At 45.1% G+C, this 18,991-nt stretch overlaps 2 protein-coding genes across 2 annotated transcripts; one reads left to right on the forward strand and one right to left on the reverse strand.

The window, feature by feature from the left end:
- Window positions 1–9,266: 9,266 nt before the first annotated feature.
- bhlha9 (basic helix-loop-helix family, member a9) lies at window positions 9,267–10,064 on the reverse strand. Its single transcript, XM_061300275.1, is given in 2 exon segments — window positions 9,267–9,290; window positions 9,292–10,064. Coding segments are annotated over 2 exon segments (714 nt in total). The 5' UTR covers window positions 9,982–10,064.
- Window positions 10,065–14,000: 3,936 nt separating this feature from the next.
- Window positions 14,001–18,672, forward strand: LOC133168284 (spectrin beta chain, non-erythrocytic 4-like). Its single transcript, XM_061299743.1, has 10 exons — window positions 14,001–14,123; window positions 16,098–16,361; window positions 16,561–16,794; window positions 16,859–16,948; window positions 17,018–17,296; window positions 17,394–17,524; window positions 17,601–17,805; window positions 17,876–18,133; window positions 18,206–18,328; window positions 18,427–18,672. The coding sequence occupies exons 1-10, from the start codon at window positions 14,001–14,003 to the stop codon at window positions 18,670–18,672; spliced, it is 1,953 nt and encodes a 650-aa protein (XP_061155727.1).
- Window positions 18,673–18,991: the final 319 nt, after the last annotated feature.

An 18,991-nucleotide genomic window follows, 5' to 3' on the forward strand; every position in this document is an offset into this window, starting at 1 on the left:
TGTGTGTGTGTGTGTGTGTGTCTGGAGGGAGCCAGTTTGATTTGCATTGATGATGTGCGCGCATCGCGGCGGCTTCACTGTACAAGAGGGGGAAATAAATACCTCAAGCGGACTTAAATGTTGAAAAGACAATTGACTTGGTGGAAGTAAATGAAGACAAACATCAATTGCTGAGTTGCTGCCTCTAAAAAAAAAGAATCATGAATGCTTTGCCATGATCATTTAGGTGAAGCACAAAGAGTGCACTCAATATGAGTCCCAGCTGACGCGTCGGGTCTCGGTCAACCGTGTGTGACCCAGTTGGCGTCTTTATATTTCAGCACCGCGGACAGCGCCTCTTATGCGCCAAGAGATCGAATCAAAGAGTGACGAGCAAAGCGTGTGATCACGGCTGGTTGACCTTCAAACTAAGCCTTTAAAAAGCAATATAGCCTGGCTGGCGTGGTGTCTCTAACTATCCGTGCATGGATTTAGTGGAAGGTTTTCAAGTGCGGGCGGGAACAGATCCACAACCGGTACCACTTACCATACATTGTGGGATTTTAACTTCTGAAAATCCAGCGTCAGATTGAGTTTTAATTTCACTGCAATGTGTACTCGATGTGCGCAGTAAATATAGCCATAAACGTATCTAAATAAAAGAATATATTTACGTTTGAATCAGATTGATAATAGAATTAAATCGAGCTGGAAATTGTGAGGTAGATAGATAAATATAAAAGGGTAAGCGTACTAAACAGTGCTTAAGAGAGCCAACGCTTGTCATCCACGTCGTCTTGTGGCCGGCTCCCAATTGCATGGACTCCAACCGGCATGGCACTGAAAGGCCACACTGCTCCACTCTCGCCTGTGAATTGCCCTTGTTCACGCTTCATGCTTGTCCTTCTTTGTGTCTAAAAAAACCGAAATGAAAGACAGCTCAAGTTTGACTTTCTCCTTTGATGCCCTCGACGCTGCCGCGCTTGCTTTGTTCACTGACTTCAAGCCTTTTGATGCTTCCGTGTCATGATTTCATATGACGTTTTGTGCTTTATCTTCTTGCTAATCCGAGTGCCTGCTGATGGACAGAGAAAATCACTGCTTTCATGGCATTTGTGTATCTTCTACTCAAGTTAGCGATTTTTTTTCATCATCATGCATATTTGCTCCCTTGAAACTCTTGCTGTTCCCGTCTTTTTCTACGCAAACTCGTAGACATTGATCGCCGTAGACGAGGCGGACTCATGTTTCGGTCTCTTCTTGCAGCACAATACCTCATTTATCTAACTGCATTTTTATTTGATTTATATTGATTTATATCTACTGCCAATCAATCCTTCCTGTCATTTGAGACACATCTTTTTGTAAGGGGTCACAAAAACGATTTTATATATTAGCCCGTCGGGAAAATTTTGTTTATATCAGTCGGTAAAAGTCTTTTGCATCATTTGTGGAGTGCGGTTGCGTAACGTGCTCTTGACTCATTTGTCAATTTATTTTGGTAGGCCACTCGGTATCTCATAGTGATGAGACAAGAGTCTGTGAAGATTGCAGTTGCTAAGGATAAATTAGCTTGCTAAAGTGGTTGCCCATTACTCACTGCCCACATACTTTCTTCTAGCAAAAGCTTGCAAGATGACTTTCTGATGAGCAGGTGCAAGGCTGCATCTGGAAATTTCCAGCAGAGAGCTTCCCTTTGTCACAACACCCTAAAGATTCGCTTGATGACCGAGGGTAAACAACGACGTAAAACTCTTGGGTTGCTTTTATTTCACAAAGATGGAAAGGTAAGAAGCGAGAAAAAAAAAACACCTCTTGAATAATTGCACACCCTGCAACTAGCACACGTCTGAAAGAGGAGAGCCTGAAGTGATAAACATATCCGTCTATCTTCAAAACTGCTATTCAGCATCTTGTTGGCGCCCTTCCGGGATATTGCCGAAGGTGACTGGACCGCATCTTTCTTCTCTTCTTTGAGATTTGTATCACTTGCCTGCCAATTGCATTTGAGCCTCTTTTTCTCTTTCACCCATTCACTACCAGTGACGCCGAGAGTCAGACGTGGAAGATCTAAACTGGGCTGGCAGTGAATGAGTTAGTTTTGTCAGGACAATGCCCTCTCGCTATTCATGCAACCTCTTTCTTATCTTGTGCATAGTCCAATGTTATCCTGGCCAGGTTCCCTTTGAGCATCTCATCCAACATCCATTAGCTCATTTCCCGCTCTTTGAATCCATCGATTGCTGTCACGCTAACAGTGCAAGACCTCGGCATGCTCATTCCGATTTGCATTTCAGACAATAGTAGTAAGCCATAGAAAGGATGGAAACGTCCCACATTTGTTTGCGTGCTTGATTTATGTGCAGCGAGAAACAAACAAAAGATTGCCCATCGCCTGTGTAAACACACGGGAGAATCCACCAGGTGCCGCGATTCCAGAACATTGCAAATTGTATTCTTTAATGGCTTGTGTGAAGCACGCCATTAGCGCTTTGCGCTCATTGTAATAATCACCCCGAAGCAAGTCATTAAAACCTGGCGCATGTCGAAGAAGCATTTTGATTAAACATATAAAATGCAGGCTGGATAGATCCAATTCAATCATCATCATGGCCTGTTATTTCCCTTCCTGTTTGGGTTTTGGGATGTTGTCTCTGGCTAGGCGGGCCTGGCCTACTTTGTGGTTCCTGCTTCCACCTGGTTCCTGCAGCTCCCACTGACAGCTTCAAAGATGAGCTCACTGCTTTTACTCCTTGCGAGGTTGTTGTTGACCCTCCCTCCTATGGCTGCTACGTCGACTGGGGATTACCTAAGCTACCTCGCTCACAGCAACTGAACTCTCCACTCCCGTCTTGCCGAGAATTTTGTCTTTCAGTCTGCCCGTCCACTTCTTAACCCATTCACTGCCAATGACGCCTATAGAGGTCTAAGATGGAAAGTGAATATGTATGTTCCCATATTTCATTTGTGAAAACCAATTTGAGTTGTGCCAACTTTCTCTTTCTCTTCGCTGGTGTGCATCCATTGCAAATTGTTTTTTGGTTTGTTTTTGTCGCGGCTCCTTTTGAAAGCGCGCAACCTTTTCCGCCAGCAAGGAAGAGCGAAGGGGTCTGACTGAGTCCGAGGATTTGCTGTTGGCATTCAGGTGCCATGCTTGACTGCTCTTTTGATACAATGTGGAATATCTATACACTATGTGGAATATAAAATGAATGGCCATTCTTGAATCTCTTTTTGTGGACCTCACCTTTTGAAAGTAGCTGCAGGAGCAGACGAATAATCTTAGTCTCCACGCTGAACCAAAACACATTCCACTTACTCTAGCCAGTTGATAACCTGTTGGAAATAGAAATTAATTTTCCCTTTGGCCATCTGTATTTGCGTGCTTCTTCACTTTGAAGAACAAGGAACGCTAAGGGAAGACAGGAAAAATAATTACTTAGCGGAGAGACAAACGGCAACAAGCGGCTTATTTTTTCCCCTCAGTCTATTTTTATGAGTGGGGTTGAATTTTATGACTGTCGCTAAATCAGCCATGTTCTTGGGCTACAGCACAGCATAGACATTTCAATTAGTCAGCCAGGCACTGGTGAAGAAGAAGAAGAAGAAAGGTGTGTGCTTACTCCTTGGTATTTTCTGAACATGATGAGCAAACTTGGGGCTACATAAGCTCCCAAACGCTTTTGCAATGATGACATCAAAGCCTTGGTGTGACTCTTGAGAGCCAGTACACAAATTGAGGAATTGAAATTTCAAAGGAGATTAATTTGGCTGCAGGCACCATTAGCAGAAAATCCCTCCTGTAATTCATAGAGAAGCCCTTCTGATCGCTTCACCAACATTGTTTTTTTTTATTTTTTTCAGAGTGCCCATGCAAAACAGAACATTACTTGTCAGTCAAGGTTATAACGATGCAGCCACCCCACCCACCATCCCTCGGTCCTCCCGCTTCTCTCAAAGGTCATCTTCACACTCACTCGTCAGAATGAAAAGACCCGGCATCTCTTATCTGCTGCGCTTTCCCGTCTGACTGATTTCACTGTATTACAACATTTGCACTTCATTTGCATTTGCACCAAGGGCAAAACACAACATCAAAAGAATTTTTAGCAAATGCGCAGGCTATTTGTATTTCGTTGCCCAAATGGATTGGTGAGATTTGAAATCGTTGGTATTGATGTCTTTGTGCAAATGAAGTTTTTGGGATGCGGCGTGATTTGATAAGCGACACTTGCTTTGATTTTCTTGAAAGGAACTTGGCTTCCTTTCCCCAATCTGTGCTCCGCATCTCCTCGTACATGTCGAAATAAGCAAGCAGATGAAGCGTGGTCAGAGCTGCACATTTTCTCTTTCAAATCAAACACTGGCTCCTAGTCTGGTTCTACCATCTGGGAGGTCCGAGAAGACGGCCCAAACGAAATGGTACTGTATTGTCTTTGTTCTCCCACACAAAGACAGAGGCAGCAGCCCATTAAACAATGAGCACCCGCTTTGCTGCTCCACACATGGCAAACCTTTTGTTGTTGTTGTTCTTAACCCCCCCCCCCCCCCCCCCCCCACACACACACACACACACACACACACTTGGTCCTTGTTTAATGTCTTGTTTCATTCCAGCATCAATCAGTCAGCTTGCTGCTTTCTTCAGGCACAAGCTTCAGACTGATTACCTTTTAGGAGTTCAACGGAATGACAAGGAGGCCAAACTAATATCTGAAGTGATAAATGGGAGCTAAGTGACTACAAGCCATTGGGTCTTGGAGCAATAGCTAATCATTGCTTTATCTTACGTCATTAAAACAAAGAGAGGAAATGTGATCTGGACACTTCTCATGGGGTGTGACTTTCAAACCTCAATTTGTGTGAGTGCCAGTGAAGCAGCAAGATAGCAAAGTCGTGTTTGAAGAGCGCTCCCACAGCTCATTTATTTGACCATGCCTCATCATCGCATTGAATTACATGGATTGTTTTTTTTTTTTTTTCTTGGATAACTCGAGCACGAACAAACGGGAGCTCTTGCCTTATGAAGAGTTACCCTTGTTGCATTATGTATTTGAGCCTTGGGTGTTTTCTCATTGCTATTCTGAAGACGCTAACGGGGCCCAACGGCTTTAAATTTCTCGTAGGCTTTTTTAAAAATGGGGCAGCTCCAAAAAAGGGGCAGTTATTCTACAATAAGGACCTTAGTGGCTTGTGATCCTCCCCTGGAGTGCCCCATTAAGCGAAAGAGTTGCGCGCCGGTCCCGGCCGTTAACACGTGCCTCATTCATTACCCCTCTTTTTTCTGACTGCATGTTAAGTAGAAATAATGGAGCTCGGAGTAGCTTCGGGATATCCTATTCATCTTTTAAGGAGCACCAACCCCATCCACCATGTGTGCGTGTTGCGGTCATGGGATGGCCTCTGTTGTTGCATCATAGATTTTAAGAAGCTGACAGAGTAGAGCTGTTTGGGATTTTTTTTTTTTTTTGCTCAAGAGGTGTTGGATCATCCTTTGTGATTCACAACCGTTTTGTAAAGCGTCACCGTTTTGCCTGCTACTTTGTAGTTATCTGTGTGTTGATATTGGTCAGTTGTGGAGTTGAACCCCAATATCCCAATACAAAACCCCAACTCGTTCACTCCCATTGACAGCTATAGACGTCAAAGATATTCATTAATGCCTCATTAGAGAAAGTTTTCTTTGAATTAAAACCGTTCTTACCTTTTATAGTGTTTTTTTTTTCTTAATTGATGCGCTTCGAAATGCATTTAAATGCATAATCAATCGTGAACTAAACCTTTTGCTCGAAATGAAATCTAAGCTATGAAAATTCCCCAAACTGGCTACCGATCGACAAGGGATCTAATCAATTTAGGAAGTCCAATGCCAGTGATTAAAGATGTGCTTTAGGCATGGGGTGAAAAACAAAAAACAAAAAAAAGTAGTTTAGCTCTTTTTAATGCCAGTCTGCTTATTTAATGGCAAATAAGTGACCCTGTTTTGCTCATTCATTTGAAATCGGACTAATGTCAGCGCCTCACCTGCCATGTCACCCTTTGGAAGCGAACCATAATGGCCATGGCTTGACAATGATGTTTGCTCTTTGATGTTACCATCTCAGCACCCAAAAATAAAAACCTGGTCATTGTACTGATCCATCTGCTTCAGACAGCTGGATCCCATTAGTCACATTTATCACGTCGTTTCCATTTCAATAATTGCCATATCTGTCTCAAGATTGGAAAAGAGAAATGGTTCAACGATCAAATTTCCGTGGCATTACAAGCAAAAAGAACATCTCAGTGAAAAGGAAACTACTGTAGAGTGAAACCAAGTAAGACTGACACATAAACCCAGAGGATAAAAGCATAAAAAGAAATTGAGGTTGGGATTGAAAACAGCAGCATCGGGTTAGGGTTTATTCATTACTTGGGTCATTTGTGAGCAAAAAGAAAGTGATTGCTTGGACTTAAACCACAAAGATTTTTTTGCTTTCCGCCCATCTATTCTGTCAGGTTGAATACATAAAAAAAAAATGGATGCACAGGCATTCAAAACCAATCTAGTTGGAAAAATCTATTTGTGAGAGGCTGATTAGAAGTAGAAGGGCGGAAACGAACCCAGAATAATTAAAGACAGCGCGGCGCAAGTAGCCCTCCAATTACTTCACAAGGTGTCGCTTTATATTCCTGAGATGGGGCCTCGTATATGGGAACAGAAGAGAACAATTTATTGTCATTATTTAGGCACCCTCTGTTATGCACCCACTTGATCCAGCCTCAGTGTCCTGCTTAAGGTTTTCAAGCCGAGGGGCTAGCATGACACATGTTAAAATAGTGGGAGAATGAAAGAATTCACTTTCACTTAAATGGTTATATATAGTCTTTTTTTTTTTTTGCTTGGCACTATATAAAGCTGACAGGAGTTTGAAAAAAATAAATAATACTCTTCTTGTTGTGGTCCAGTGTTTCCATCTAGTGTTTGCTAATGATACTGCCTGCTGCTCTGTGAAGTCAGACAGCCCAATAAAATAAAAAAAACAAGCTACAACTTGTTTCATTTGTTGGAAAATGGCAGCGCTAACATTTACAGGGTGGGAATTTTCCATGATAGGTGTGCAACAATGAAAAACAAGAAATGAAACGGAATGTCCAAGTGATACAGTAGTGAAAATAAAAATGGCACATTACTGAGACTGCTAGGGACAAAAATAAAAACAGCTTCATAAGAGGCAGATAAGTGGTGATGTCATGGTGTTTGTGAGTGTGTGAGCACGTATGGAGAGCATACATGCATCTTCACTCTTGGGCTTGACTCATCCCATTATCACGCAAGCACACGCTTGTGCCTTTGCATCATTTCGCTCATCTTTGCTTGCATCCGTTTGACAGCCAGAGGTGTTGAGGAGGCGGATCTGTCTGAGAAAAAGATGCATCATTGGCACACTCCATTCATTTGTTGGAGAGATGAGGTCACTTCCAGCTTGACTCAGAAGTCCGCATGAATAAAAATAGACATATCTTTTCATATTTAGTATATGAATAATGTTATTCCGTACCATTCCCCAGGAGTAACCTGTGAAAAAACAAATCCTCCTAAAAATGAAAAAGTTGTTCCTCAATTTGCCTCCTCTGTTCCTGTTTGCATTACGCTGCCAAGGCTCAACGACAAAAGATTACACTCAAGTGACAATAAAGCAGGTGCCTGCTGTCAGTGGAGATCATTTGGTGCCAACTGCAAATTTAGAGCAACTTGTAGTAAAAAATAAAAATAAAACAATTCCAACGATGCTGGTGTGTAAAACAGAATGCATGAATATGAAAATCCTTTTCTTGTGTTCATTTCCACCATACTGTGATTGCATCTTTGATTAAAGATCTCCAGAGCCAGACAAGATCAGAAAGAGGCAGTGCAGCGAGTGTGATGTGCCAAAAAGGGAGTAGAGCAAGACATGCTGTCATTGAAAGCTCCCCTCCCCACCCCACATCGTCTCGCACTGGTGAGTCAAGTTTTCCCATTGATTCACGTCTGTTGAACAACACTCAAAAACTGAAGTCACTCTCGTTTTTTTTACGTTTCCTCTTCCTATCACTGCACTCCTCCTCATGGTTTATCTATCTCTCCTTCCCTTTCCTTCAAGCTTGTTGCTGTTCTTCTTTCAGTTGTTGGGAGAACTTGAAGCTGTTTAAAAAAAGAACAACAAGAAAAAAAAAAACTTTATTGCTACCTTCGGGCCAGTACAGGGGATTTCACCACACTGATGATGGGGCTCACTCGCTCGCTCGCTCGCTCGCTCTTCCTTCCTGCACCCACATAAATCTGTCGCTGCACTTCCTCCTTATATATATTCATGGTATGCTCCTTGGCAGGGAAAACATTTTTTGGACTGACAAAACAAAGTCCAACTGGGAGGGGGGATGATGCTCTTTTAATTTCTTCCTCTTGTTTAATTTGTCCGTGGAACCGGAATTTCCTGAGGAACTGAGTCTAAAAAGATGCTGTATTGCAGGTTGACCTATGCTCTTCTTCTTTTGTCGACTTTTGCCAAGAAAAATGACAAGAATGGACTTGCAAGGACATTTTTCAAACGACTGAAGGACCTCTGTCATCGCAGACACGGAATAGTCAAGGCTGCTGACCTTAGGCTATAATCAAACACACACACACACACACACACACACAAATACACACCCATTCCTTGCACACCTGGAAAGTTCGATTTGAGTTGTGCATACGATAGTAAGTAACGATAAGCCAATCCTATAAATAAATGTACACAGGAGTCATATAGTATGCGCATTTAATTTGGAAGTTTTTCAAATGACTTTAAAATATACAAACAATATATAGACAGTCACAGCTTTTAGGCCAAAAGAGTAAATAAATATTATCAAAAATGGTTGTGTAACGAACGCATCAAGACGCTGTGATTCTTTCAAATACACTTGTGCGGATCTTCAACACTCAATGAGAAATAAACGGAGAGTGAAAGTGGAATTTTCAATCCGCATATGACCATTGTGAATGTTTTCACCATCTTTTTCACATTTTTCAAATCTCTGCACCTGCTTATAGGTTTATGTGCACTATTGATTTTGAAGAAAAGGATTTAAAGTGTGCCTTATAGTCTGTAAAAGACGCTGAATTTCAATACTGAGTTGATTAAATCAGCAGAATGAAAGAAACAAAAGCAAATAATGAACCTCTACCCCCCCCCCCCCTAAAATCATTCAACTGTCCAACAATGTTCACAGCAGTGTGTCTGATCCCGCAGAGAGCTTGTGCTCAAACTCCTGCAAATAGTTCATCTGCCAGGGACGTCCCAATGCTGGAGAAGGCTCCACAAAAGTGTCAACGCACGCTTGGGTGCAGGAGCCCCACATTCCGGGCAGAGGGCTGGGCGGCTGGCCGCCACAATGGCCGCCGTAGAGCTGGCCCTCCGGCGGATAACAAGGGTAGTGCGGTGAAGGGGGACATGAGGACGCAGCGTTCGCCACGTAACGGCCCTCTCGGGGCTGCGTCTGCTGGGAGATGGACGCGTGCCACGGAGCGTAGCTCTGATGCTCCAGATGAGGGATGGCATCAAGTCGAGATGCCGTCATGGCCGCCGCTGAGCGGTCGCACTCCCCGTGGGCGCAAGGCTTGCTCGGAGGGTTTGTGCTCAGGAATACGGAGAGAGCAGAGATACGATTGATGGCCCTTTGCAGCGTGGCGATCTTTGAGAGTCGTTTGCCGCTCAGGTCGTGATTCAAAGCCACGCGAAGAGCATTGAAGGCCTGGTTGTAGTCCATGATGCGTTTTCTCTCACGGACGTTGGCCGCCACCCGTCGAGCTTTGGAGCGGACTGGCCTCAAGCGCTTTTTGCTCTGGCCTTCCTCCGGGTCACCGGGGCTGCTGGTTGAGCTCTCGCTGTCTCCAAACGGCGTCTTCGGACTTGCTCGGTCCTCGCCTTGGCCAAGAGCGCCGAGGTCCAATTCGTCCTCGGAAAACTCCGACTCTGCGATGCTGCTGCAGCTCATTGTGGACACCAGTTGGAGATACGGAAAAGGAATCTCTGGGCTGTCGGTGTTTGCTGCTGCTGTGCCGACAGCCCTGCGACGCTCTTCTTTTCGACTCTTCTGGTTCTTCCACGGGACCGGCTGGCTGGCTGTCTTTTTAAGGCTCCTGAAGTCACATGGTACAGTCACCTGTGAGGAATGGTGCACTCTCTCCCTCTCCGGGTTTATGAGTAGCCTCCAGCCAAATGGCATTGTCGCCACCTCCTCCTCCTCCTCTGACTCTCCCTCACATCCCTTACAAGTTTCAACACTTGCGTCCCAGCATAAACAAAACATACAATTGGAAATGAATCCAGGAACTTTCTGGCCGAGTTGTCTTTATTGGTTTGAATGTGCGAGACGTTGTGCAACCTTTTTTCTGTCATTTGTATCAAAAGCAAGAAAGATGTCATTCATTGTACAACATGAGTGCCAGCCTATCTTTGAAACACATTTCTTTCCTCTTTTCTCTCTGGGAACTGTCTTATCTAACACAGGTTGGATTTGTCTTGTCTCAAGAGCAATGAGCTCCCCCCCCCCCCCCCCCCCTCAGGTTTAAGAGGGCATGTAATTTAGAGTATCTTCCCTGGAAACCATCCTCATAAATCAGGCTTGGGCAGCACCTCAGGACAATGAGGCGAGCAGAGCCTCAACTTCAAAGAAAAACAAGGCCACATTGGAACCTGTAATTGCTGATGGCTGAGGCCGTCTGTCTTCCAGAACTTGTTACTCTTCAATATGTGTTTTGATTTTTTTGAATTGACTACCAATTATTTAAGTCTTGTCTTCTAATAATGCCTTTGTGATGGCGGAGAGCGTGTAAAAATATATATATATATATATTATTTTTTTTTAATTGACTACAAATTATTTAAGGACAAGTCTTGACTTCTAATAATATCTTTGTGTGTGTGTAAAAAAACCATACACCTACGTACTTACCTACAAATGACCCTGCTGATTTTTTACATACCTTAAATCTCCAAAACCTTTTGAAATGTTCAGCTTTTATTACATGCTATGGATTTATGGCTTTTACAAACATTTGAGATTGACTGCGGTGTCGTAAAGACCGCCCCGACCGCCCCGACCGACCGACTACAGAGTGGGACTCTCGTTCCTTTTTGACAGGTGACAACACAGCAGTAATTATCAGCCGCCAGGAGTAAATCACAAAATTTGATCACACAACTCAGCTCACTAGTGATGGGATAACCATTTTCAAGGAAGTGCTACCTTCCCATTGCCACTGAATTTGTAAATGTCCCGCTCAAGCCCCAATAATGACTGGTTGTTATCCGTTTGTTATTAGAGGTCTGTGTGCCAAACGTGGATGTATATTACCAAAGGGGGTAGTTAGGGCTAATAAGCGACTAAGGTCTGGCTTCGCCCAACCTTGGCTTTGCGCTGGTATGTTAATGCGTGTTTTTGCCTATTGCAAGGAATTTTCTCACCTCTATAGAATGTCTGTCAACATATGTATGCATGTAGGTCTTTGCAAAGCAATACTGTCATCTAGTGGTATTTGTGTAACTTTTGCAATTGGCAGCACATTAGGCCTGTTTAAGAGCACTTTTTATTTTAATGCTTATTTAGCAGCGGTAGTTCAAATATAATCATAATTCGATGTATAATAATACAAATGCAAGGGCAGTGATTGTTTGATTTGGTTGCACATGGCAATGAAGACACCATGGCTTCTTTCTACTCCTTTTGCACTTCGGAAGCTTTGCATTGAAAAAAAGGTTGGACATTCTTTCCGCAAAGAAGTCAGTCATTACACTGGGTTATCATTAAAGGGCCCATTCGCAGTGTTGGAACATGTGGTCAAGGTTAACGGTCTGTAGGCTCGTTCCCACACAATACTTAAATGGCGCCCCCTAACTGTGCGAATGCATGTTTTTTTATGTTTGCCGTACTTTGAGCAAATATTAAATAAATAAGAATAAAATAATGTTGATTTTGAAAAAAGTAGCCTATTTGATACACCACTTGGTGTAAGATGCACTTTTCCCCACTAGATGGTGGAAGTGGGCTACAAAACGTGTTCGGTAGTTACCATCTGCAAAATACCTCAAGTTCTACTTGACCAAAATAAAAGCTTTGGACTCTCCGCAGACTGGAGGTTTCAAGGTTTGGTTCCGTGACGTTACGCTCCGCAAAAAAATTGCGTGTACGTTTCTGCTCCTTCAGTATACTGGTCAGTCCAGTTTCAGCACCATGGTCAGCGCCCCGCCCCGTCAATGACACTCACAGCCACGCCCCATAGCTATCAGCGCTCATTGCCTGACTTTTGTTCCTCAGCAGGTCATCACCAACATCTGCTCCCGGCTCCCCACTTAAACTCTGTCACTTCCTTGTTCCCCTTTTTCCACAATAAAGAAACTTTGTGTTTCCCTAACCTATTAAACTCACTGATTTATGACCCATAAACACAGTTCTAAAATAATTCTCTCTTCATTTTATAAAATAAATAAATAGTGAAAAAATGAAATGAAGAAACAGTGCAAAATTTGAAAAAAAAGACATTTGTAAAAAAATGACCTGCGTGAATTAAAATAAATGTATTCGATGTGAAAGTGAGGCGTTTTCATGCCCTGGCCTGAAATTACAGCACACACTGCTTTTGGATTTGTAAGACGTGTGCTCCCATTGCAGACTGTCTTCAAGCAGCAGCAGAGTGAGCATTGATCCAAATCAGTCAGCTGCCCATGTGTGCATGCAACCTCCCTCTCATTGACTGCTTTCCAATGACCCCTCCTCCATCCCAAATCCTGCTCCTGCTCCTGCTCCCGAGTGCAGTCATTTTCTAGTGCAGAGAAATGTCTCTGGTGACACTGAAGGGTGACGTAGGCTCTTTCCTCCATTCTGTCTTTCATCAGCACATCACTACCTCCCAACATCTTTTACCTCGTCCCTCATTTTCCCCCTTTTTATATTCCCTCTTCCTGCCTGCCTCTCCCTATCGCCCTGCCTCTCCCTCCCCTCCCCTCCCTAGCCCCCCTCCCTCCTTCTCTCTCTCTCTTGCTGCTCTGGCACTGCAGTGCTGATTGTGATTGCACACACACATGCACTCACTCACACACACACACGCACACACACACACACACACACACACACACACACACAGAGCATTGGTTGCTGAGAGGTAGGACTGCAGCAGCATGCGCCAACGGCGCCGGGGCTGCTCGGGTAGCGGGAGGACGGCGAAGTGAAGCGAGAATGTTGTCTGCCGTCTCACGTCAGCATGCATCATTGGCGCGGTAGCAATGATGCATTTCAAGAGCAGATAGCTTATGTTCTCCTGCCTCCTCTGCACTGCCTCTGCATCCTCTTCTCCCTGCTCCTCCCACTCCAACTCTTCCTCCTCCTCATCCTCCTCCTCCTCCCGTCTACTGCTTCACTAGACAGGACTATAGATTGACCAGGACTAGCAAGTGCTGGATGATCAGGTTTGCGCCGGCTGGGGAGATTTCTCTGTGGCTACATCTTCTCTCATCCCTTGGATTTTAATTGACATTTTGATGCGAGAAGACAAGTGGCCACCGGCAAGATATCGTGGACGTGTGTGACACTCCTCAGCAGCGTTGCTATTGGCTCATTTCCTTGTTTTTTGCTGCTTGTTTTTGCCTTTCCTGGCTAGCAGGCACTGCAGCATCAGGACCGCAAGACGGATGAAGTAGTAGGGCATGAGGACCCTGGGCCATCCAAACCAAGGGCTGGAGTGCTTCCATTGCTACCACTGCTGAGGTGCTTATCTTGATTTTTTTTTTCTTCTTCTTCTTCCCCCCTCCAGAAAAAGAGTGTCTGGTGGGGGTGGGTGGGTGGTGAGAGCACAGGTATCCAGGCCCCTGCAGAGCCGGGGGAGAGCAGGGTGGCTCGTGCGTAGAAGAAGCAAGCAGGACGTCCTGAGGGAAAGGGCCGGCTCAAGCCTTGGCCTCCTGATGGTGGCTATTTTTGTCTCCCCTAGCTGAGCGACTGGGACAGAGGGTGAAGAGAAGATGCTTATGGCCCGAGACACGGCGCGAGATGAGGCTCAAAAGCTACACAGGAAGTGGCTGAAGCACCAGGCCTTCATGGCAGAACTGGCCCGGAACAAGGAATGGCTGGCCAAGATAGAACAGGTGAGTGCATGCGAGCGAGGCATGATGCAGGATGGAGAGAGAGGTCACATGGTGAGGTGGAAGTGTCATGCGTGCCAGCAGAATAAGAATGCACGTCTAAGTTGAAGCTAGCCCAAATTGGGAGACTCATTGATCATCGCCTTATTTCTGGGCAAAGGCGGCGGGCATCCTGAATAACATTCTCAAGGTTAGGAATGTTTGCTTTTCACATTCACAGGTGACACGATGGCTTTGGCCTCTCGTGCAGCGTTGTTTAAAGAAGGAGAAAAAAAAAAAAAAAAGAAGCACAATTGCGTCAGCCCGTTCAGCTCACAGTTGATTTTGGGGACACGACGTTCACGGCAGCAGTGATCAATAGAGATAATCTTCATTTTTTTCCTCGCTCATATAGAAAGGCGGGATTTGTTGAAGACAGAAACCCCCGTACCTACTTTGCTAGCAAGCTAGTACGTGTCCTCTGCTAAAGTGGGCTATTGACATGTAAATGAGCCAAGTTAGCGCTGGACGTGTTGCAAAATATTTTGCTACTTTCCTTCAGGAATTGCATTCTCTTTTGACAATATATGCACTGAAGAGCTTTTAGCCCTTTTGATTGACACTTTAGCTTCATAACATACATCTGTATGAGAATCATGAAAGAATGCAAAAATCCGATATATGATATTGTGAAATCCAAATGCATTTTTGTTTCACCCACAACGTGCCGACGTTGTGTTTCGTTAAATCGTGAACTTGCTTCCGTTGACTGTAATGATCTTTATATGTACATGAATTTACTGTTGTCTCCAAGATGAAATATTCATGAGATAGTGATGTCACTAATTATATCCATGGTCCTTGAAGACAAGCCCCACTACTGTTTGGTAATGTATCAGATGAGCCATTTTGGCTGCATGTAGTATATGTCAAAGGGATTTTAAATGTAATAAAAGAAAGAATATATACTCCAGCAATGCTCTTTTGAGTTTGGAAAGCTCCTGAATAACACAAATATTTTCATCAGTGTTGTTGCAAATTGTTGTCCACTATATGTTGTATCCGAATGTTCACAAGTGATGTTGTACAAAGTATAAGAATCTTTTTTCTCTTATGCATTTGCACCTCCAATGGTTAAGATGCACATACTGTACGAATAGAAAGTATTTTTGGACTGTAATGTAATCAAGCTTGTTTTAGGGATGGCGCTTTTAGAGGGAGATTGCAGTCACTCTCTCAGAATGAACTCTTATTTTGATCTTGAGGAAAATAATGCTGCATAAAAAGAGTTGCTGTATCCATTTGAACCTGCAATATCATAAAGCAATGCTTAAAAAAATGCACTTTAGCCTAAATTCCCATTGCAAAGTTTCACAAAGACTGTTATATGAAACATAAATGAAAAATGTTCATCGCTCGCTCTTTAGTGGATGGAATCAACGTTTCCCGTCAATAACCTGATAAGCTTGTGCTAGCGAGAAAACACCAGCTGCATTGATCGTGCTGCATCTTTTGATTCAGAATTCATATTGCGAGAAAGAAGCCCAGATACAGGACACAACAAGGTGTATTAGACTTACCATGCACGATTTGTAGGTCAGCCCGAGGCCAAAGTTTGCTCCGTTCCCTGCATCTCTGCAAGCAGGGGGTCGCTGTGTTATTCCATCTTATTTTTGGCCGGCCGCAGAAGCAAATGGATGTAGCTACTGCGTCTTTTTTTTTTTCCTCCCAGGCCAAACAACCGACAATGGTTCATCAGCTCTCGTGCTATCTTTTGAATGATATCATGAGATTTTTTCCCAGTGTTCATCTTCTCCATATGTTGTAGCGAGTGTGGCAGTGGCTCATCCTATACCAAGCGTCCCTTGAAGCCACGGCTGACATTAATGGAGTGAAACTCCGAGTCGCTCAGCCAAGAAATGACAATCGTCCACATCATGCATCTTCACTCTTAAGACTCACTGCAATGATTTGAATCCACTTTGCTGTTTTTCTCAGGAGGGCCAGGGGTTGATCCAGGAGAAGCCCGAGTTGCGCACAGTTGTGCAGCAGAAGCTGGAAGAGATCAGGGAGTGCTGGTCCGACTTGGAGAGCACAACGAAAGCCAAGGCTCGCCAGCTCTTTGAAAACAACAAGCCGGAGCCAGCGGTGAAAAGCTACTCGGACCTCGACAACCAGCTCTCCCACTTGGAGCGCCAGCCCCCCCAACTCGAGCAGGCGCATCATCTGCCCACGTTCAATGAGCAGCTCCAGAAATTCCAGGCGAGTACACCAATAAGGAACGGATGGCTCACGCTCCCTAGAACAAAACATGGAATTCATATTGTGGAGATAGATATATGATATAACGTAATAATAATAATATTTGAAAGAAAATGATAATAATGCTATTCCCACTCCCTAACCATGACTAGTTGAACCTTTCCTGTAACTAAAAGTGGACTGCTTCCTCTTGGTATAGGCTATGGAGTCTCAGTTTGGTGACATTTACAAGGATGTTGAGGAACTGGGTAGCTTGCAGGGCGTTTGCCTTCCCCAGCGAGGTCTGATGGCGGGTGACAAGGAGGGCGCTGAGCAGTCAGGCATGGTGGAGACCCGCATTGTTCGCCTCATTGAGCCCCTGAAGGAGAGACGCCGCATCCTGCTGGCTTCCAAAGAGATGCACCAAGTGGCTCAAGACCTGGAAGACGAGATGGTCGGTTGGCTCGGAATCTTCTCCTTTGGAAAGATTGCTTATCTCCTTTTTTACTATTTGATAGCTTTGGATTCAAGAGAGGCTTCCACTGGCATCATGTAAGGAATATGGAAATAATCTTCAGAGTGTGCAGCAGCATGTCAAAAAGAACCAGGTGACTATCGCAAAGACACATTTTGATACGAAGCGCTCTTGAGATGGACCTGAGACTCTTCTTCTCCAGACTCTCCAGAGGGAGCTGACAGGGCGGCGAGCTCGCGTTGAGGAGGTTCTGGACCGAGCGGGAATCATTGCATCGCTGCGCACTCCCGAAGTGGAGTTTGTGCGGGAAGGGGCCGGCCATGTGCGGCAGCTTTGGGAGGTGTTGCAGTTGGAGCTGGAAAGGAGATGTGTCATTCTGGATGCTGCACTCCAGGCTCAACAATACTACAGTGAGGCAGCCAAAGTGGAGTCCTGGTTGTCAGGTCAAAAACTCCAGCAGGCCAATGACGAAAAAGGCACGGTACGGACAATGCCGGCCGGGAGTCCGTCAAATGATTTGGAAAGGCGCCGCTTGAGTACACTTCCGACGCTTTTCTGCTCCTTTTCTGTTTTTTTAGGACGAGGCCAGTACCCTGCAATTGTTGAAGACTCACCTGGCTCTAGAGCAGACGGTGGAAACGTACGCAGAGACCGTGGGTATGCTCTCGCAGCAATGCCAGCAGCTGCTCGAGCTCGGACACCCAGAGAGGTGTGACACGACTCATCCTTTGACTTTCCCCTCACCTATCGGGCAGACTCGGACCCAATTTGTTCTCTTTCCACAGTGAGCAAATCACCAAGCAGCAGTCCCACATAGACAGACTCTATGTGTCTTTGAAAGACATGGTGGAGCACCGGAAGGTCAAGCTGGAGCAGCAGTACTGGCTTTATCAGCTCAACAAGGACGTGGAGGAATTAGAGAAATGGATCACCGAGCGGGAGGCTGTAGCAAGTTCCACCGATCTTGGCCAAGACCTGGAGCATGTTACGGTGAGAAACGGGGAATAGGCCGTACATTTCCGAGCATTTATTGATCGGTTGATCGGTTCCCCCCCCCCAGGCACTTCAAGAAAAGTTTACCAAATTCGCCTCGGAAACAAACAGCGTTGGTCAGCAGCGGATGGAGCAGGTGAACAAAATGGTGAACGAAATGATCGACTGCGGTCATTCGGATGCGGCAACCATCGCCGAATGGAAGGATGGACTGAACGAATCCTGGGCCGACCTCCTGGAGTTGATGGAGACCCGTAGACAGATGCTGGCCGCATCCCACCAGCTCCACAAGTTCTTCACTGACTGCAAAGAGGTGCGTGGGTTTGTTTCGGGCGGGGTTTTGTCCGGCTGATATTTTGAAAGCGCTTGTGTCTGGCCTTTGTAGGTTTTGGCACAGATTGCAGGGAAGATGAAGCAGCTGCCAGAGGTGAGGGCATGCCAAGCCAACATCACCAATCCAGCCACCCTGCAGAGACTTATGCACTCTTTTGAGCATGCCCTTCAACTGTTAGTTACACAGGCAAGTGCTAGCAAGCCCTTCTAAAAAGAACATCAATCATATCAGTTATGATTCTGGTTTGAGCGGACTTTGCTTTTTTTTTTTCTATCTCGGTCCAGGTACGACAACTCCAGGAGAACGCCGCACAGCTGCGTACTATTTACGCCGGCGAAAAGGCCGAGGCCATTATGGTCAAAGAGCACCGAGTGATGGAAGCTTGGAAGGAGCTGTTAAGCTCTTGCGAGGCCAGTCGTGTCCAGGTCACCTCGGTGACAGACAAGGTGCAGTTCTTCTCAGTGGTGCGCGAAAATCTCATGTGGATGGAAGGCATCATGGGCCAAATCGGATGGGACGAGCCGAGGTAAGATCTCGGCCGCTGTTGGCGTGTCAAATGTGTCATTGGGCATCATGTTCTCCTTCCAGGGATTTGACCGCGTTGGAGGTCATGATGAAACAACACCACGAGCAGAAAGTTAAAATCGACGGCCGCGGCAAAACCATCCAGCAGTGCGCGGATCTGGGCAAGATCCTCATAGCTGCTGGCAACCCTGCTTCTGAGGAGGTCAGGCGATGGAACGAAATGAATGACGTGAGCACACGAGTGATCTAATGGTACGTTTTGCAGATTAAAGAGAAGTTGGATGCCCTTCTGGCCAAGCAGAAGGATCTTGTTGAGAAGTGGGA

The sequence above is a fragment of the Syngnathus typhle genome, linkage group LG15 (assembly GCF_033458585.1).
Source record: "Syngnathus typhle isolate RoL2023-S1 ecotype Sweden linkage group LG15, RoL_Styp_1.0, whole genome shotgun sequence".
Classification (NCBI taxonomy): domain Eukaryota; kingdom Metazoa; phylum Chordata; class Actinopteri; order Syngnathiformes; family Syngnathidae; genus Syngnathus; species Syngnathus typhle.